The 21,903-nt window shown below is 36.4% G+C and overlaps 1 protein-coding gene across 5 annotated transcripts in view; it reads right to left on the reverse strand.

Annotated features, from left to right (window-relative positions):
* Positions 1–4,064: 4,064 nt before the first annotated feature.
* DNAI4 (dynein axonemal intermediate chain 4) overlaps positions 4,065–21,903 on the reverse strand; it is a 40,737-nt gene continuing 22,898 nt past the window's right edge. For 4 of the 5 annotated variants that reach the window (XM_034433255.3, XM_034433257.3, XM_034433256.3 and 1 more), the window contains exons 7-17: positions 18,097–18,249; positions 17,181–17,378; positions 14,438–14,679; positions 11,929–12,015; positions 11,086–11,237; positions 9,920–10,077; positions 8,816–8,931; positions 7,630–7,728; positions 5,601–5,827; positions 5,031–5,184; positions 4,065–4,219 (exon numbers count right to left, since the gene is read on the reverse strand). In XM_034433255.3, coding sequence (XP_034289146.2) covers positions 4,169–4,219; positions 5,031–5,184; positions 5,601–5,827; positions 7,630–7,728; positions 8,816–8,931; positions 9,920–10,077; positions 11,086–11,237; positions 11,929–12,015; positions 14,438–14,679; positions 17,181–17,378; positions 18,097–18,249 — 1,637 coding nt within the window. In that variant the 3' untranslated portion in view covers positions 4,065–4,168. Of the gene's footprint in view, positions 4,220–4,895; positions 5,185–5,600; positions 5,828–7,629; positions 7,729–8,815; positions 8,932–9,919; positions 10,078–11,085; positions 11,238–11,928; positions 12,016–14,437; positions 14,680–17,180; positions 17,379–18,096; positions 18,250–21,903 lie in introns of those variants that run through there. The other variant, XM_087891092.1, reaches the window with a different exon arrangement.

Consider the following 21,903-nt stretch of genomic DNA (forward strand, 5'->3'; position numbering starts at 1 on the left):
GGCATCAATTTATATGTATCTGGGCTGTTGGTTGAATGACGTGGGCAGAACTAGTAAAATGTTTTTTCTGATGGCTTTAAGTGCTGTAAGTAATGTGCCTGAGTTGTTCTCAAATAGTTACTGATGTTTTAGTATATCACTATATTGGCCAAGAACAGCAGCCAGTCAGTGTTCCAGAACATTTATAGAATTATTCTGTCTTAGATCAATATTATAAATGTGCACTTCATCCCCACATCCCAAAATTTTGCTTGTGATATTTAACTAAGTGCAAGTTATTGTGGCTGCTATAAAGTTTAAGCAGTGGATTAATTTAGCTAGTGCGAACATTCCAGGTTGCTTTGGAACATTTAGCAGAATTATTGGATTCTCTGAGTTTTTCCAATGCTTTAATCATAGATGTGCTGGTCCAGCAATTGATCTTTTGTATTTACATTTTGCAGATTTTGAAAACCATCAGTGAATAATTTTGGAACGAGAGAGAATTTTGTGTTTTGATTTGTTTTTCTATGTTTCTACTGCACTCTGATATAATCTATTTTAAGATAGTATCAGTTTCTGAAATTATGGATTTCACTTAGCAAGGATGACATAGGATGTTGCAGAGTTGAAACTCTGAGAAAAAGCCTTTAGATCATAAAAGTGTCTTGCTTCAGCTTGTGTGTGTAGATAAAACTAAAAATAACTGTGAGCTGTTGATGATAACAGAATTAACTTTTGATAGAACTCATAGATGTCCACAGCTAGCCATAGTGATATTAAAAATAACATGCATGGATGACATTATAACTCAAACTCACCATATATAATTGCATCCTGATATCCATACAAAATGTTAACACAGACCTTGCATTGGGTCTTCATGATCAATGTTTTGCCACCTGACTCCACATGCCTATATAAGTACTAAAACGATCATTTTTGATTGCCTGATCCTTGAAAAGTGAGTTGAGCTTGCTAACTTTTGTCTTTTCCAGGGACTCTATTTCCATCACTAGAAACAAGAGAGACAGCCAGATTGGTCTAGCAGTTAAGGCACCAGGTTAGAAATAAGGAGACAGTGAGTTCTAGTCCCACTTTAGGCATGAAAGTTGACTGGGTGACTTTGGGCTGGTCACTCTCTCTCAGCCAATCTACCTCACAGAGCTGTTGTTGTGGAGAAAATAGGAGGTGGGAGGACTATTAGATATATTTGCTGCTTTTGAGTTGTGTATAAAAATCATAAAGGCAGTATATGTATAAACAAAAGAAATAGACACAAGGCTAACACTGTTGTCAGGCTAGTAGCCTGTTAGAACAGTAGGATACCATCCTAAGAGAGCTGTTTACAGCCCATTTCCAGTCTGTGTGCAGTAAATTATGCAAGATGCAATATTGGAGCAGGAACAGCAAAACAATCCCCAAGTACAATGACAGAAATTCCTGATAAGCATAACATGAGGAAACACAGATAATCTTCAGTTACTATATGTTACTCTGTGAAACTCACAAAATTGCAGTTTGGAGTGCAATGCAAGCTACTTTTTGCCCTCTGGAAAAAGAAAGCATCCATATCTTTTCTGTAAGGAAGCAAGCTAGCTCAGAGAACCTTGTATCATTAAGAAAAGCAACCTGTCAGTATACAAATGTAGATCTTCATTTTTCCTTTGACAAATTCCGATCTGGATTGTTTGATCAATTGTAATTGTAGTTCATTACACACTTGGTAGTTTGGGGTATGGAGATTTTTTAGAATTTGTTATATGGGTTTTTTTTTTTTACGGATGTTTTTGGAGGTTGGCGCATGTACTCATTTTATGGGCTTCTGCCATCCCAAATCCTTTGGAATATCTACTAAAAATTAATTTAAGAATAATTTACCTTTGGATTAGAAAGAAAGTAGTTCGCTCAGAATCCCTTGAATAGTGGCCAGCTATAAGTACAAATGAGTCTCTTTCTAATTTTTATATTATAAAAAGTAGCTGAGACTAGTTGCTCATCTATTTATGCTTTGAAATACATAGTAGCTATAATATAAAGAAACTTATTGATACCTTACATCACACATATTCTCCAACTTCAAGACATGTGTTGATGACTGTTAACTTTGACATAGAATACCATTAACCTTGATGATATATTTCATTTACAAAAGCATTAAAATATTCAGTTCTTTAGTAGAACCAACGAATAAAAAGGATCTCTATCTGCTCTTAAAGAAAGGATGCATCCTTTTGTCACTTTTAGAAGGATAATGATTAACACATTGTTCACTTTAATGCATGCCCTCTTTAGAAACACGACAGGAGACAGTTGTCACATAATTTCTTCATAAAAATATGTAACCTGCACTTAGGGATAGGTGTTAATGCTTTCTTATAATTTGATCTGTTTAAGCATTCATTTCTTGTTGCCATGCTTGGGAAGCCAATTTGATGATACAACTAAAAATTATAATATTTGTTTGTGACAGCTCCCTAGCTTACAAGGTTTAGAATTATTCAATAATGTAGAATTTTTAAATCCGTTAAAAATAGAAAAGTCATATGTCCTACATATGGAAGAATTGGTTTAGACTTGCAGACAAGACCAGTTGAGTTTTATGTTGGAGATGGGGAAGGAGAACTTGTTCAGCAATAGCCCTTTCCCTTTCCAGTGTCCAGTGCTGCTTCTAATAAAACTCTGAAGAATCAGCAATATTCAGAGCAAATCCTGATAAAGAGTATGTTGCCAAGTTAAAAGAAGTTCCATTCCTAAATTTGCCCTTAAATTGAATTTGTACGCAAAACAGAACAGGTTATTTACTGTAGTTATGTTTGTCTTACCATGAACTGCTGAAAATAAGTTTAGTGTGCCAGATGCCCCAAATTTATATAGCCCAGCATGCCCTTCAAAATACCTTAAAAAATCCCCACAACCCACAAAAGCCAAAGATTCCCTAGAACTGATCTCCAAACCTCCTAATCTTCCAATTTCCAGCACTCACTTGGCTTGTCAGAGCACACACACACACAGACACACAAGCAGGAACACATGCAAAGTGTGAGCTGAAGAAGAGGGGGTGGAAATATAGCAGTGGGACAGTAGATGGGGCTGGGTTGCACAGCCACACACAGGAGAGAAACACCACTAGGACCACCCTGCCTGCAGCACAGGGATTCTCCTTGCCAGCTTACACTTGCCTTTCTTTTTTTGAGATGGATTTCTTTGCCAGATGGCCATCCACCATTTTGAATACTGCAGGCAGTCTATTCATAACTAGGAGTTGTTTTAAAGATGGAGGTTCATAATCTGGAGACTTCCTATATTTATATGACCAAATTATAAATTGGACTCCCTTACTTTGATGCTAACCAATCAATACCAGTGTGGATCTTAGTTAACTATGGAAGAAAATTTGGGTTTTTCTTTCTTTGTCTTTCTCCTAACATCCCATTCCCCACCCCAATAACTAAAAAAAAATAGAATAGCATCAACATAAACAATCCTGAATCCAGGCCCACTTTAAACACTGACCTGCCTTTTCCTGGATGTCATTCATAGCAAAAAAGAATATTTTTCATTATTTGTGTTTGAATGCTTGTGTTTGCTTCTGCAGGTATCCTTTTATAACAACTATTAATTCAGAGGCTGCTTAAAGTTATAGTGGTGCTGAATGTGGAGACCTCGAAGCTGAATGCAGTCCTTGAAGTTGTGGCCATCGCAACACTATGTAATCTGGATTTGGGGGATTTGGGAGACTTGTTATTACAATGATTGCAGTGTCCTGCAGTCACATGATTGCCATTTGTGGCCTTCACTGCCACCTTCTTTCAAGCAAAGTCAATGAAGAAGCTGGCAGGAGGTAGCACATGGTGGTGATATGACATCCCACCTAGCTACCGTAACCAGAACTATTAGAACTGTCATCATAAGTTGGTGTGGATATATGTTTTATGACCATGTCACTTAGTAACAGAATTCCTGGTCCCAATTATGGAATTATTAGTACTTTCCGTAAAAACATTTAGGGGCTTTTTAAAACATTCATCACAGATTATCTTTGTAGGTGTGTTATATATGGAAAACAATTACAGACGTATACATACAGAACCACATACATATTTAATAATTACATTTTTATGGTGAGTTATTAAATGCCATGTTTTACATCATCTTCGCTTTTATTAAATATTTCAGTTAAAAAAAACTACTCTGGACTGGCTAGATTAGAGCCGATCATATCATGCAACATATCCATCTGAAAAAGAAATAAATATATACATAGGTATAAAACAAAAATATTGAAAGGCATTTTTGAATACATTAAGAAAAGTCTATGCACTATGCTGTTCTGAAAAATCTTAAAGAAAATTTGTGTGTAATAGTATAATTAAACCTAAACATTACTGTTTTAGCACAAAACAATTTAGTTGAAATTCATCATAAATCATATACTTTCAAATTTATACAGGTATTCCAATTATACCAACATTCACTAATATGTTTAGCCTATAATTTTATACCTAGTTCTTAAACCTTTTTTTCCCAATATTCCCCATTTTGTAAACAAGATGAAAATGATGAACTTGGATCTTCTATTTACAGTGTATCACAACTGTCAATCCCAGACTAAAACAGCTGAAATTATCTTGTACGTCACTTTCTGGTAATTGATTGACTGATTGTTTTTCTTCTGAGACAATATAACTGAGCTCAAGCTTTAACAGCACTCAGCATTAGGTGATCCTAATTGAACTTGTCTTCAATTTATAGGCAGAAACAATGCCTTAAGAAAACACCTGTTCTGCAGTTTCATTACATTGCCTTAGCATCCATAGTAAATACTGTCTGAACCAGGCGTCTCCAACATTGGCAACTTTAAGACTTGTGGACTTCAACTCCCAGAATTCCTCAGCCAGCCATCATCTGAATGATGATGCAGTTATAGGCCAATATTACAACCACAAACTCAGCAGATTCAAAATAATAAATTACTATCAAGAAACAGGAGGTTTAGTTGCTTGCATCAGGTACAGAACAATGCTGACTTTTCATGCAGTGAAACTTACCTTTTTTTTGTCTGAGACGGTCATATTTTTTAGTGCATAAACAGTGACTAGTCCATCACTGTCCCCAATCAGAAGGCAATCTGCACTTTTAGCAAAAAGTACAGTTGTGAATTTCAAATTGCCAGTAGCAGGATTCACAATTAGGGGATCCAACCTATAAATAACAGAAGATGTGCAGTTGGAACTGGAGAGTTGTTTGGCATATTCCACTTTGTATGGATATCCATATTTACCCAATTATTGTTTAATATTATTTATTTATTGTTTCCTAAAAATATTTTCTATGTATTATTTTAATTATGTTACATTTTATCTACTTTTCAGACAATTGTCTTGCAAAGCAGCTTACTACTAAGCTTATTACTTAAGAGAGACATACAAGGGAAGGGGGGGATGTAGAAAAAGTTCAAGGTCAGAAATATGAATAATGTAGTGGATAAATTTATTAATATGCTGGCAACGCAGTTGGTATAGTCCAGTTGTAGCCACAGAACAATAGAAATGTAGTCTATGATCTTTATTTTGTTTAGTGTTGGTTGAAAATCATTTTTAGGAAATGCTGTTACTTACGTGCTCACACTTAGATCCCAGATTTCTACCCTGGTTTCATTCACTGCTGCAAACACATAGGCAGAATTTGGAGACCACATGATATCATAAATAACATTGGTAGTGGAAGTAAAGATTAAAACTGGGCGAACTGAATCCTGGCGCCACAGCATGATAGTCCAGTCTGCAGAACAACTTAGAAACACTTCTGTGCTGAAAGGATTCCATGTGATCTTATACACAGGGCCCTTAAGGAAAAGCAAGAGAAATGTAGCGATTTAAATGCAAAGTTAGTACATTTTTTGAAGTAATCATATTTGGATATAGTCATGAATAGGGCAACAAAGATCAACAATGATACAGCAATATTTATGCAAAAGAATACTGCTCCTCTATAAGCTCAAATTTCTTTTAGAAGATAATTGAATTCTGAACACTAATATGCTGAATGACACACTTTTAACCAGGTTAACTATATTGATTACAATCCAAAGGAAAAGCTGAATAAAGACATAATTGGATTCTTTTACATTCCGAGTCCTCATGATACTCTGCAACTTCCAGATGGATTGGCAAAGGAAGCAGATTAACTTTTGGTTCAGTTCCTGAAGAGTGAGTTTTGTATGCTCCCTTGGAAGTTGTGGACTGACCAATTTTTCCTTAATGGGAACACCCATTCTGTCCCTCCTTGTAGTTCTAAGATTTACATAATCTTCCTTGAACCCAATGCAGCAGTACCTTATCATCATCCACCTGACTTTCTAGGAGCAATGAGAGTTGCTTATGCCACTCCCTATTCTATATGGTCGAGTCACCTTTAATGTTCCTTACTGCTAACATAAATGCAATAAGGAAATTATAACAATGAGGAGCAAGGTATTGATTTAAACTTTAGATGTATGCTCCTCTACTGGCTGGCCAGGTGGTTGTTCTATTCTTTACTTCCTTATTTCCCACTCCCAGTGAAGATCTGTGTGGCCATGCCAAGTTACTGAAGAAAATAAGTGGTGGGCAGAGGGTGGATAGAAATGCCCATAGGAACTAGGCAAGAGACACCAGGAGCCAATTGGTCCTTCTCCTAGGTTAGCAACAGAATTCAAAGAATGTCATTCTTAAGATCCTGCTGGTTGCCGCATATAAAAAAGCCATCACACAAAAAGGAAATAAAACACATTATATGTTTGCAATATATGTTGCATATGTTAAGTCTGGTCATTTACGAAGAAAAAGGAAAGAAAAAATGAGGGAAGTTTTCTTGAATGCAAAGCTGACTGCGAAGATACCATTCCTCCTGCCTTAAAGAGCCTTAGTTGCGCAGTGGTTAGAATACATCATTGCAAATTAATTCTGCTGACTGCCAGCTGCCAGCAGTTTGGCAGTTCGATCCCCAGTGGCTCAAGGTTGACTCAGCCTTCCATCTTTCCAAGGTCGGTAAAATGAGGACCCAGATTGTTGGGGGCAATATGCTGACTCTGTAAACTGCTTAGAGAGGGCTGTAAAAGCACTGTGAAGTGGTATATAAGTCTAAGTGCTATTGCTATTAAAAACCTTTCATGGGTTATGAAAATAGCAGCAGCATTTCCCAATCTAAGCACATTTCTCTTCCCCCCTTTCAAATCTAAGTATATTCTCAAATAGACAAAAGCAGGACTGCATATTTCTGAAGTAGTTAGAATGAGGGAGAGTATCTATTCTAAACAAGCCCATAGACAGGTACCAAGAAAGATTATCTTGAGTCACAAAGCAGGGGAGGCAATAGTTCCTTCCCACCAGTGGAGGAGGGCAGCAATCCCTAAGCTCTTCAGAACTGGAGCACTGCAAAGAGAAAACAACAGCTTTGCTCTCGTTTCAGGAAAAGCGGTGCAGAGTCAGAAAAAAAGTAGAGCCATTTCCCAAACTAGCCCATAGCATGAGTCTGGAAGTCTCGATTTGCTTGTGAACTGGTGGGAAGCTCTTAAATTGAGATATTTTAACAGAGAAAGAGAGGGAGTAAAAACAAAACAAAACAGCAGTGTGGTTTATTTGATCAGGTTTGTTTAATTTTTCTTACCTTGTGTCCTCTGTAGGTCTCCAGGTACTGCTCGTTATAAGAACAAGAACATTTATGAATATAACCTTCTTCAGTTCCTGCCATGTAGATATTAGTGTCCTGAAACAAAACCAAATTACTGTGGCCCCTTTTATTTTATTCAACTTGGATGCCTTTATGACAATCTTTAATCCAGGAAGGTTGCTTTTCTCCTTTCCAGATAATATTTAAAATTCTTAAATTCTAATATAGGGGAATTTTCAAATGTTTAAACCATTGAATTTGACCAACGGCATAATCAGATGTTTTATTAAAACAATATAGAATAACCAACCACATTTACAAAGGCAAAAAGGGTGGATGTCAGAGGATAGGAGAGGATGGGAAGGGACCTACCATCATTTTCCAGCATTCTTCTGGACATCAGGGCAGCATAGCAAAATTGCACAAGTGACAATGAGCAGCTTTCCACTTTGAATGCCATCAGCTTAAACTCCTCTGGCTTTGGGAACCACATTTGAAAACCACTAATGAAACATTCCATTTTAGCCTCAGACTTACTACAGTCATGCCATACTTTATTTCTCTCCCCAGAAAGAGATCCTCTTCTTTCATGATATGCTATTTTTTCACATACTGTATGTATTATATTCCAAGATGTATAAAGAGATTCGTATGTCTCCCAGTTTTCACTTCTTGGGAAGTTACCATATTGAAGGGGGGGGGGGTGAGGGCTGAATCCTGCATAAAAATATATCTAGTTTAGATATATGGATGAGTTAAATTCCTGTTTTCTTTCTTTTACTTCTTCTTCTCCTGGAATACATTGAGCAGGATATGGTGGTGATTAAAGGAGATACTGCTCTCAATTTCCCCAAAAGCATGACTACCCAAGATTTCTGGTCTTTCCACCTGATATCAGGTAATAAAGAGCACAAGGTGTTTTACCACATTGGATAGAGAATGAAAGCTCTGCCATCTTTGAAAAGATACCCATTTCTCTGCTTAGTTTGGAGATCTAAAAAGCTGTGCCATGCAGCTTGTTCCAAACAGTTGATAGGAACAAACCACCCCTATCAGGTGCTTCGCTATTTGGGGCTATGACTTACATGAATATTGTAAGTATTGTTGTTATAACTTACATGAATACTGATGAAATATTTCAGGCCAGGGAGTATGAATTAAGACGTTATAATCAATTAAATACCTTTGGATGAAAATCAAAGCATAGTCCTGGAGCCTGTCGAGATATAAGTGCTTCACTTTTCCTTTCTGTTCCTGTTTTTTTCTTTTCAGCTGTAGTTCGCTTTAGCTTCATTAGGTCTGTAATTTAAACAATTGCAAATATCAGCCCTGATTATGAGGGCTGTTCGGACTCTTTCTCACATACAAAAGATGCAGGATTATTTGTCCGGAATAAAGGGAAATGTCCTTATCTTTTTTTAAAACCACATGCAAAAAATGATTGTGCATCGGATGAACATGAAAGAGGGTTAACCTCCCCACCTACGATGCCACCCCACTACAAAATCTCAATCATGAACACAATCTCATGCTTATACAATCATTGGGGGAGAAAAACTCTCATGCAATGGAACTGCTCTCTATGTATTTTAGGTTATATACAGTTCTAAAATATTACCGCATCCCTCCTGTCCCAACCCAACAAAATTATCCAACAATTTCCCCAACTTGATATCATTTGAGTGGGTTGGATTATGACTTCCCAATTTCTGAATGGTCTCAGTCCAATATTTCTGGAAGGCACAAGTTGGGAAGACTGATCAGTACATATAGTGGAAGCAGATTTTTGAATAGATGCATTTAGCAGTTTTGTGAATAAAAAAAACATGCAAGAAGCAAGAATAATAATATTAACATATTAATTCTTTTTAGAAAACCGGATCTTGTCACTCAGTTATCAAGCAGAGAAGTGATAATGTAGATTCTATGACATTAATGTCAGCTATTCTGCAGGTGTGCTCAGCTTGATTAAATATTTTATGTGAATAAAAACACATTTATTTTTAATTTCAGTTTTTATTTCACCAGCCTGCCTATAGCAAAACGCTGAAGAAGGAAAATGAAAGAATAATGCAGTACTTTATTTCATTTTTGCTAATGATAGTAGATATTCCTGAGGATATTTTTGCATAAAAGTTCATATAGACATACAAATCTGTCATTATAAAACTATTTTTTATAAAACCCATTAACATTAAGATGATAAATCACAAATAAAAATCAACACAAGTCTTGAAATGCAAACCTTGAATTATTTCAGATAATTGTATAAGGTGAATATATTTACCTGTGCAGCTCAGTCCTTTCCGAACAAACCATTTAGTTATTCTGCCATCTGCTGAAATGGAGACGAGGATCTCTCCTTTGTCTTCTCCACTTGTTCCCCTGTCTTGCTCCACCCATCTCAGCTGCCACACAGGCCCTAAATGTTTATCGTGGGATTCGCTGAAACATATTTTCATAAAAATACAACCCCTGAGTTTATACAGCCTCTAAAGCAAAATGGTACAGAAGAAAAAAAACTGCAGGAGAACAATTACCGTGTTTCCCCTAAAATAAGACCCTCTCTTATATTTTTTTGAACCCTGAAATAAGTGCTTGGCTTTATTGCCATGCACTCAAAGCCCGATTGGGCTCATTATCAGGGGATGTCTTATTTTGGGAAAACGGGGTATATTATATCCCTTGTTTTTATATTATATATTATACAAGCAGGCATACATGCAGCTTATGAAAATGCATTATCAACTTGGGACAGTTACCTGACACATAAGCATAAAGTTGAAATTCTGTACACACCAGCACTATCTCTCTTACTACAAATAAATTAAAAGAATTTCACCTCTGATGGTGAAATGGTGAAATTTTTCGGGGTTTACAGTAGATCCCGACAAATAATTTCTGTAACTTCAAAAAATTCTTAACATTGAAGAACGCTTATTTAAATAGCAGGATGAAAGGCTTAAACAGTTTGGAAATGTTCTTAAAGATTTAGCCTTAAAACACTTGAAGAGAAGCAATGTTTCCTACCCACCAGCAGCACATTTTAATCAAATAAAATAAATTTGAAAGAAAATAAGACTCCTGCTTTTTTGAGATACACTTTAACTCTATTTGTTTGGAAGTGGAAGGAGATATCTCTGTTAGTGAACAGCATCAGGTGAAACAGGGATATCTCTCTGGAAAGTTGTTTCTTTCAAAGAAAACTGGCACAGTAACACTGGATTCTTAAAACTGCTTACCATTCAGAGAAACAGGAAGGACAAAATAATACCTGTCATCCCTCCAAATTTTCAAAGGAGCGACAACCATACAGACAAGGAATTAAGTATTAAATTAAATATTACAAAACGAGGCCTTAGCACTGCTTATAAACCTGTATTTTTTCCCAAAACAATTCATTATAACAATAAGAAGTCTGAGGAAGAGCTTAGAAGACTTATGATGTCATACCTGTTATCTAGAACTGAAGTTTGATTTCGGGACTGGACATTGTAAACTTCTATTGTCCCATTAAACAGTCCTACTGCTAGGAGGTTTGGATTGGCTGTAGAGAAATCCAATGCAGTTACCCCATGAACACAGTTGTAGATACGTTCTGGCCACTGAACAGATTGTAAAAATAAAAAGTTAAGTAAAAGAACATCACAAAATTCATAATTTTTTAAATTACTTTCACATTTCTAATTAAGTATATCCCTATTTGAAATTTGTGTATGTGTGTTTGTGTGTATGAAATTATTGATAGCCACAGAACCCAAGAATTCCTTTAAGGCAGGCTGTAATGACAACTGTTTATTTTTTAGGCTGATTATTATATAGCTATTAGATACAATTTACAAAGCCATAACATCAATGCACAATGGTACGCATGTTAATAAAAACAATATAAGCCCTAGTAATTAATTTAAATAATATTTGTTTTACACCTTAAAAGTTTATGTTCTAAAAAGTATGTATTTTAATAATGTTAATAAACCACAATACTTTTAAATAATTTATAAAATTAGAAAATGATTTCTAATGCTAAAAGGTAAGGTAGGACTTCTGAGATAATATGAATTGAATTAGATAGTTTATTAAATGGCCTATCTTTCAAAAGAAAGGTAGGCTGTCAATGAATCATCTGGATTTTACCAAATGTTTTGTTATGGCTTCAGATATGCATTGGTCTGAGATTGTAAATAAATTTGATATTAAGCAAGCATGAAAAATATATTGCATCATTATCAATTGCAATAAAAATGCAATCAATTCAATTAAAATTATGTTTAATATTTTAAGTGTGTGCATTACCATAGGGTTTTTCAGTGACCAGCAGCATGCCAAGCCTTTCTTCTGCTCTTGAAAACGAAACTGCCCATAACCAACAGCTAAAAGATCCTAAGAGCCAAGAATGTGGATTACTACAAGCCAACATAACATTAAAATTGCCATGACTTTCATTTTGAGCATTTCAGTAAAGCAAGCCAATAAATAATAGAGCTTTTCCACAATGAGATGTCCTCCACATATAGAGGCTACTAGAGACTACTACTTCCAAATTTCCAGTCAGTTTAGCACCAAATTGAGCATTGCATTCTCAACCTAAAAGGTATCAAGTTGAACAAGTTGTCTTATTGGCACAAAACAGCCTTGATAGTGTCAAATTAATACTAATACAATCATAATTCTTCAGACCCTTCATTCCTTATTGAAAAGTGGTCTGGATTTAACAGAAGATTTCCAGACCCAACTCTGCAGGCTTAGCATCTTTATTACAGATAAGAATGAATATAATAGTTCTTTGCAGGAAAAGTCATTGTTCAAGGTTTAAACTTTAGGCATCTCTCCCTGGCCCTTTCCATTTGGGGGTCACCTGATAGTCTAGTTGGTTGAGATAGGGTTATATACTGGCCTTCTCTAGTGTAAGAACTCCTGCTTCCTGTTTTACCAGCCCTTACGAGTAAAGCCACCCAAACAGCTCAATAACAACTTTGCTGCCTAGGGTAGGACAGAAATAATGTTTACCAACACTGATTGCTGGGGTGGAAAATTGCTATTATAGTCTGTATTTTGTTTTAGTGACATATGCTGTAGTTAGTGTTGATGATGGTGGAGAAACCTCTCCCAGTGAATGGTAGATGTATTCTAACTACTGTCATGATTAAGGTCTGAAAGCAGAAAGCTGGTTTGTAATTCGGCCAACTCTTAACAAGAAAAGGTTCATTGCCGCCGCCATCACCCCGAAAAGCCTTAATCCAGGGGAAATTTGATAAGTAAAAAATGATGCAGAGGGGGATTAAATTTAGGAAATATGAAGGAAAAAAGGGAAAGTAGGCTAATCAGCAAGGCTGAGAAACATACAGCTAGGAAGACCATAGAAGAAATGAAAGTCTGAAAAAAAGAGAAGGATGTTAGTTATTAGGTAGTTGAAAAAATATTGATAAATAAGGCTAAGGAGAAACTCTGCAATTCAAGGGGACAAACAAGGCAAAGCTTTATGGAAAGGTGGTAGAGAGACAGAAATAAAGAATCTGGACAGTTGATGTCAGACAGCAATGTAAAGTAGGCAATATATTTTAAATCTCATTCAGAGCCAAAAATCCAGCCTGAATACCAGTTGTTCATAAACTGAGTCAAATAGGTTTAAGCAGTCAAGATTCAAAGGCAAACAGTGCTTTTAGTTGTTCTCTACAACAACTAAAGCAGTTTTTTCTTTTTGTGGGATTTTTTAGCTGTGGCCAGAAAATTCCAGGAAAAGATGTCTTTGATTTAAAGAGTTGGAAACAAATTCTGTCTATGTGTACTTGTGTGCCATGAAGCATTTTTTCCCCAAAACACTACAAAGCCCTTGTTAATCAATGAAGTCAATTTTTCAACTTCAACAACTTTGGGATATGTGGACATCAACTGGCTATGGAGTTCTGGGAGTTCAGGTCTATACAATTTAAAGTTTTTGAGGTTGAGAAAGATTCTTGGTGAATATTTACTCACTCCCTTTCTTTGGCACAAGAGTTTCTAGCAGTGGTGAAATCCAAATTTTTTTACTCCTGGTTCTGTGGGCATGGCTTGATGGGTGTGGTGTGGCTTGGTGGGCATGACTTGGTGGGCGTGGAAGGGGAAGGATGCAAAATCTCCATTCCCACCCCACTTTGGGGCCAGCCAGAGGTGGTATTTGCCGGTTCTCCGAACTACTCAAAATTTCCGCTACCGGTTCTCCAGAACCTGTCAGAACCTGCTGGATTTCACCCCGGTTTCTAGGCTGGTTCCAAACTAGTTTAGAGAAACAATTAATTGCTACCTATTATCAAAATACTTTCAAACAACATGTCATGTGGAATTCTCCAATTCTGAACTAGTAGAATGGGTAATGTGCAGAATCCTTTCCTCTCTATGGTAAATTGTTTCCCTTACATTTAAAAAAAAATGGATAAACAAACATTGTCCGGCATGGAAATCAAGGTTCCTAAGCCTCTTCTTCTAATATACTTAATGTTCCAGATTTAGATATATGCAACTAGAAAAATAAAATTAGGTTCCATATTTAGGCGAATGAGAATAAGTAGAAAATTTCTCTGTGCTGTATTCTTCTCACCATAGACTTTTCATGTTCTTGAAAATGTCATAGAATGTCAAGAATGTCTGCTGAGGTAGGTATAAGAGGAAAGGAGATTCCTGAAAACTGTGTAGAAATCGTACACAAATGGAGCTCCTTTGCCCTGATCCTCTGTACCATTTACTGAGGATTTAAAGGTGGAAAGAAGCCCAGTTGCATATCCTTAAACATAATATATACATCATCAGAAATTTAGTGGTCTCTTACAGGGTTGAACTTGTTCCAAGCCATACAGCTCACATTGTTGCCTTTCGTCAAACTGCATCCATAGGACCACAAGGCTTCCATAAATGGTGGTGGTAGTTCTTCTTGTCGTTCACCAAACTCTAACAGCAAGGATGATTTCATTGATGTCTGTTCTTCTTCAGCCGCTTCTTCCTCCTCCTTTTCCTCCTCCTTTACTGATATATTATCAAATTCCGATTCACTATATTCAGATTTTTCTGGCTCTAAGAATATAAGCAGAAAAACAAGAAAATGCCGATATCATTATATTCCCCAACAGGCATTGGTTATATAGCCTGACCAATATCTAGATATTGATGACTGCCATGATTCCCAATGAAAGGTCTGAGGGCACCAAGAGATCTACTTTTCACTCTCCCTTTGAAATATAAACAGAGAAGTCATCTACTGTAGAGATTAGCTCTATAGGAGGTGTTCTTGTTTGATAAACACAACATAATTGAACCTAGTTTTAGCCAGGATTATTTTATATCCAAATGGCAATGAGATCTGAAGCTATCTCCATTGAAATTACAAATTAAAATGTAGAAACATTCTCACATATCATGTTCTATTAAGGAAGATACAGTATGTATCACCAATACTTGAAAAGAGTTCAGCCCTGCTTAATGTTCCCAGTGTGGGAAAAGCTTCAACAGCAAAGCCAGCTGGATCCAAAGAGTCTGCAGCTTTTTTTGGACCTGGGAACTCCTTCCTTTAATCTATCACTGGAGTCTTATTTTTAATACTGCACTATATTATTGCCTTTTCATAGTTTCTAAGGCTCCAGTTTCAAAAATCAAAGGAACACTGGCATTTGTAGCTAATTATAAATCTAAAATGAAAACAGCTCCTGGTAAAAATTAGAATTCTACATCAATGAAAAAAAAAGAATATTGTCTCCTTTACAACTCATCATTCCTCCTCCTCCTTCCTCCCTTTTCTCCTTCAAAATGACATTAAACTTTCCATATGTTGGCTAAACAGCCACCTGCCTGCTTTTTCAGATGCCTTATTCCCAACATTCACAAGCCAAAATATATTGGCTGGTGAATATATTTGTGGGAACTACAGACCCACAAATCTAAAGAGAAATTATTAGGGCTTATTCATTTATATACAGTGTTTTCTCAACTTTTTTGAGTATAAGCTCCAAGAGCAAAGGCATGATATAAATGCAATAAAGCATGCCAGAGAAACTTAAAGGACAAGTCTTGCTCCCAAGATCCTACTCTTCTATGCAATGTCTGAAATGTTCTCATTTTCTCCTTTAAAAAAAAAAAGTTTCCCAATATCCACAGATTACTTGCCATGGTATCTACCATCTTCATATCTCTTCTGAATTAACAAGATAAACATTTTCATGTTTTGAAAAACAAGAAGCTAGCGTTAAGAAAAGCTTTTAATGATTTGTTTATTTCCAGCATTGCCTCCAAAAAACAAGACTAATTTGTTATAAAGAATGCCCAAAAGGGAGAAAAAAATACATGGAATAGAATAAATAAATGGAATGGTAGAAATTCATTCATTCATTCATTCATTCATTCATTCATTCATTCATTCATATTTTCCTTTTTCTCTCTTAATCTACTAAACCTCAGAGCAGTTTACAATTAGCAACCAAATAATTTTAATAAAAGGAACAGAACTATAAGGTTGGGAGGGGGGAGAAAGAATTCTTTCTTTACATATCCATGGGGAGATATGTTTCTCTGGATTTGTGTAGGCAATTTTGTCTGGATTTTAGCTGTTCTTTTTTTAAAGCTATTGGTATAGTACTATATTCATTAACTCACGTTTTAGGAAATGTTGCCTCTGTATGCTTCTGGGAGGACTACCAGCTTTCCTTCTGTAAAATGTTTTTCTGGCATCATCCTACCCTCTTTGTTTGTACTTAAGTTCTATGGTGGAAGTTACTTTAGTTCCTGTTTTGTGAAATGGATTTGGTCCCAAAATATGAAAGTTCATAAAACCTATGTGCACTGCCGGAGGGCTCAGACCCTTCTTCTGCCTTTTACTTACATTTCTAAAAAAAAATTCTTTAAGTGTCTTGAGTTTGCCTTGAAGGGAAAATGTTTTTTGTAACTGACCACATTTATCTTGACATTTGGAGAAAAGTCAAGCCTTGAGGAGCTCTGATTTAATTCTTCAACAACAAAATAATGAGGGTGACACTGATGTCTTTTTGAGGGGCCTGGTGGCTCAGCAGACTAAAAGCATTGTGATTAACACCAGCTGTCTGCAATTACTTTAAGTTCGAATCTCACCAGGCTCAAGGTTGACTCAGCCTTCCATCCTTTCTAAGGTAGGTAAAATGAGGACCCAGTTTGTGGGGGCAATAAGCTGACTTTGTATAAATATACAAAAGGATGAAGGCTATTGCTTAACGCATTGTAAGCCGCCCTGAGTCTCCAGAGAAGGGCGGCATATAAATCAAATTAAAAAAAAAAAAAGGTGTAACCCACTAACTGAAGACCTTTGTTCTAGATTGTAGGTATCAAAACATTCTAACACCTCATTTGTAAACCAGGTTAACATTTTCTTTTCAGGAAGGATTTGTATAAATAAAGTTGATTCATGAGCAGTGGGTTTGAGAACTCCTTCCCTATTCTTTCTTCTAAGAATAACATTACTGTATTGTATATTAACGTAAATATTTTTTTTACAATAAGAGAAATTGTTCCTGAACTCAGGCTGATGAGTAAATACCTGATCACTTATGTACCTATGAGGATAGGAAGTTGCCGATAAGCTGCAAGTTTCGACTGGAAAATATTCTCCATTAGGACTCTTTCCATATAAAATAGATCCTGATTAAATTTGTCAGATTTAAATATAAGTTCTGAGTGGTCTTCTGTTTCTTCCTGAATTCGGGAGAGAATTACACTTTCAAGATCAATAATGGAACTTGAAGTAAAGCTTTCTGAAAGGAGAAAAAAACCCAGCAAATGTTACAAAGAGAACATCTGAAGTATTAGAAGAAAGAGAAAATAATGTTCAGTTTTTCATTTTCTGAACTGACTTGGAATTTTAAGGGCAGAATAAACATCTATTAATAAATAATGTATTAAATGTTACAATATGGTGTTTTGTTTTATATTCTTCTATTTTTCCAGAGGAGATTACTTTGACATTTCAGTCTCCAATTCAATCTACAATTTGGATACATGTATATGTGTGTGTTTCTGTGTGCCTATGAGTGTTTTGCACCTTGAAACCATTTCAATAGAGATGGAATTCTAGGCTGTAAACTATTCCTTCAGTATTTATATATTGTTAATGTAAAATTCAGTATTAGTGCATTTTTTTCATAAATGCTGAAATGTTATGCACTGGAGAGTAAACTCCATTTTAAAAAATGGATTTTTGTCTAGATTAACATTTATAGAATTACTCATTAGGATTTATTTGATCCCATATCAGAAAATTGCAAGAAAAATAAAAAGAGAATTCATTTCATTGTGATAACCCAAGTCAATAGCAATAATACCTCATCATTTTTAATGATATAATCTAGTTAAAAGGGTAAAACCACCCCGATATACTTTTTTACATATAATAATCTTGATATACAGGTAATATGTAAATCTTGGTATGGCTGGGAGAAGATATGGAAATTTAAATATAATATGTAAAAGTACCTTCCATAGAACCAAGGGAGATAGCTTTGTCACGCTCTTTGGCTGCCGCTGGTTTACCAGCCACTGTAGTTAGCGCTCCACTAATTGTTTCTGCTGTTGCTTCTTCCAAAGCATTAAAAGAATCAAATAAATCCCAGGTAGTGGCCATTATCTCTATGGAAAAAAAGAAGACATGATTAGTTCTGTTTTTGTTCTATATGTAAGTACCACATATTTATGTTACAAGGAAATACTGCTGATATATTTCAGAAAAGCAAACTGGTTGAATTTCTTTAACTAGTTTAAGAAGCTAAGATAACTATAACTAGATGTCACGGAATTCTCATGTTTTCTTTGTATAACTGCACATTCTTCCAGAGGATCATAAAGGATGTGTTTGCATTGTTAGAATAGAATAGAATAGAAGAATAGAATAGAATAGAATAGAATAGAATAGAATAGAATAGAATAGAATAGAATAGAATAGAATAGAATAACAGAGTTGGAAGGTACCTTGGAGGTCTTCTAGTCCAACCTCCTGGTCAGGCAGGAAACCCTACACCACTTCAGACAAATGGTTATTCAACATCTTCTTAAAAATTTCCAGTGTTGGAGCATTCACAACTTCTGCAGGCAAGTTGTTCCACTTTTTAATTGTTCTGTCAGAAAATTTCCCCTTAGTTCTAAATTGCTTCTCTCCTTGATTAGTTTCCACCCATTGCTTCTTGTTCTACCCTCAGGTGCTTTGAAGAATAGTTTGACTCCCTCTTCTTTGTGGCAACCTCTGAGATATTGGAACACTGCTTTCATGTCTCCCCTAGTCCTTCTCTTCATTAAATTAGACATACCCAGTTCCTGCAACCATTCTTCATATGTTTTAGCCTCCAGTCCCCTAATCATCTTTGTTGCTCTTCTCTGCACTCTTTCTAGAGCCTCAACATCTTTTTTACATCGTGGCGACCAAAACTGAATGCAATATTCCAAATGTGGCCTTACCAAGGCATTATAAAGTGGTATTAACACTTCACGTGATCTTGATTCTATCCCCCTGTTTATGCAGCCCAGAACCGTGTGGCTTTTTTGGCAGCTGCTGCATACTGCTAGCTCATATCTAAATGGCTGTTCACTAGGACTCCAAGATCCCTCTCACAGTTACTACTATTAAGCAAGGTACCACATATACGGTCCTGTGCATTTTGTTTTTCTTCCCTAATTGTAGAACCTTACTTTTTTCACTGTTGAATTTCATTTTGTTAGATAGCGTGTTGTTCAAGTCTGTCAAGATCCTTCTGTATCTTGAGCCTATCTTCTGGAGTGTTGGCTATTCCTGCCAGCTTGGTGTCATCTGCAAATTTGATGAGTTCCCCATCTATCCCCTCGTCCAAGTCATTGATGAAGATGTTGAAGAGCACTTCACAGAGCCTAAAACAGAGCCCTGGGGTACTCCACTGCATACTTCCCTCCACGTAGATGCAGTTCCATTGAGGACTACACGTTGAGTGTGATTGGTCAGCCAGTTATGAATCCATCTGGTGGTGATGCTGTCTAACTCACATTTTTATCTAGTAGTAGGTTATGGTCTACTTTATCAAACACTTTACTGAAGTCCAAGTAAATTATATCGACAGCATTCCTCTGGTCCACTAATTTTGTCACTTTGTCAAAGAATGCAATAAGATTAGTCTGGCATGATCTGTTTTTGGCAAACCGATGTTGGCTTTTGGTTATTCCTTTGTTTGCTCCTAGGTGTTTGGTGATTCGTTGTTTGATTATCTTTTCCAGAATCTTCTCTGGTATTGAGATCAGGCTGATAGGTCTGTAGTTTCCTGGATCTGGTTTTTTTTTTTTTTTTTTTTGAAGATGGGAATTACATCAGCTCTTTTCCAGACCTCTGGCATAAAGTATGTCATGTCAATTTTCTAAACAGACTTCTCCATTTTAATTTTTTAAATTATTTTTTAGGGAGGTGTATAATTGCTTCCACTCACCTCACAGGGGCAGCATTCTTGCACAAATCTACCCTATACTTTTAAAGTATTTTTTTTTTAAAGTAAAAGCATCCTTGAGTACTGGTGGTTTGGGCCATGAAATTTTACTGGCAATATTAAAAAACTGGTTTGCTATTGCCTTCTACTGGTATTCCCCCACCCCCTAATTTCCATGGCTATCCAACAACCTTGGCCGTTCCTTTACCCAGACACTAACTAGTGCTGACTCTGCTTACTTCTGAGCCAAGGTCAATTTGGTTCTGCTGCCATCTACTGAGGTTTTAAAATACATACACCTATACAAAAAAGAGGAAGTCACTTATCTCCTTAGTTGTACTGACTAGAAATTAGGCTCGCTTGGATTTGAAATTGAGCTATGGAGAAAGCAAAGGTGCTTAGAAACTGGAAAATTGTGAGCTCCAGTCCACCCATAGACATGATAACCCGCTGTATGTCTTTGGGTCAGATACTCTCTCTCTCAGCACAATCCATCTCGCAGAATTGTTTATGTGGGGAAATTTAGAAGACAATTTTGAGTTAATCAAAATAAAAAATAGGATATAAGTCTTAATAAAAACAACAAGATCAACAATAAATGTCCCACACTAAGCAGAAACTGAAGCTAACAGGATTATTTCAACAGGACAATAATTAGAAACATACTGCAAATCGAGTATGAAGTACTTTCAGGAAAGAACAATAAAAAATTGGGAATGAACTAGACTTGAATATTATTGAAAAATATTTCCTGGCTAGAAAAAAAGAGGACAACAGCAAGGAAAGCTCTGGGAGAAAAAAAAATCTCAAAACAATTCTTAGTTGGTTACAGGAAATGTTTGGAAGTTGTATATTTTAGTGAAAGGTTCTTTTGTCTTGATATAAAGGGTGTCCAAATTTTTACACCTACGATATTCACTGTTTTTCTACACTATTTATTTATTATAGTTTATTTAACATCCACTTCAAATCATTCTTGGCCATCTACATAGCGTTGGATGTATATAAAAATACACATACAAGTAGTCCTCAGGTTAGTTGTTCAGTGACCATTCCAAGTTACAATAGCACTGAATGAGGGGAACTTATGACCTGTCCTCAGAGTTCCAGCTGCCACATATCCCCACAATCATGTGATCACCTTTCTTGCCAGTTTCCCACAAGCTTAGTCAATAGGGAAGTTGGTAGAGGAGGTCACAAGTCACTCCTATCACTTTTTCTCCCAAAGATCCCCACATGAAGTATGAGATCCCTGGATCTGTTACCCCATAAACCCCCACCTGCACTTTGTAGCATCTGCCCCTAGCCCCCATTAGTTCACCCATAGCCCCTGCTGGTCTGCTTGGGGTCATAAGTGCCTGCCTATGGCACTCATCTATTCACCCCAGGGGTGAAATCTAAAATTTGTTACTACCGGTTCTGTGGGCGTGGCTTGGGGGGGGTAATGTGACTGGGTGGGCATGGCCAACTTTTTTTTTTTTTTTACTTTTAAAAGCATTTTTGCTACAACCTTAAGAGGTTGCAGAAAAAAATGCTTTTTAGAAGCTTCTGACGATCAGGCAAGTCAGCTGGGATCGCCAGAAGCTTTTAAAGGCATTTTTTTCCCCTACAACCTCTTTGGCCGAGCAGGTTGTAGAAAAAATGCTTTTAAAAGTAAAAAAACACCCTCTGATGATAATGTGGCTCAGCTGGGTATGGGGGGGGGGGCATAGGGATTTTTGCTACCAGTTCTCCGAACCACCCGCCACCATCGCTACCGGATCAGGCAATCCGGTCCAAACCGGGAGCATTTCACCCCTGATTCACCCCTACTTCTTACTTATTGACCTGCTTGTTTAGGATT

This window comes from Pantherophis guttatus, chromosome 3 (genome assembly GCF_059756535.1).
Source record: "Pantherophis guttatus breed Tessera chromosome 3, ASM5975653v1, whole genome shotgun sequence".
Taxonomy (NCBI): Eukaryota; Metazoa; Chordata; class Lepidosauria; order Squamata; family Colubridae; genus Pantherophis; species Pantherophis guttatus.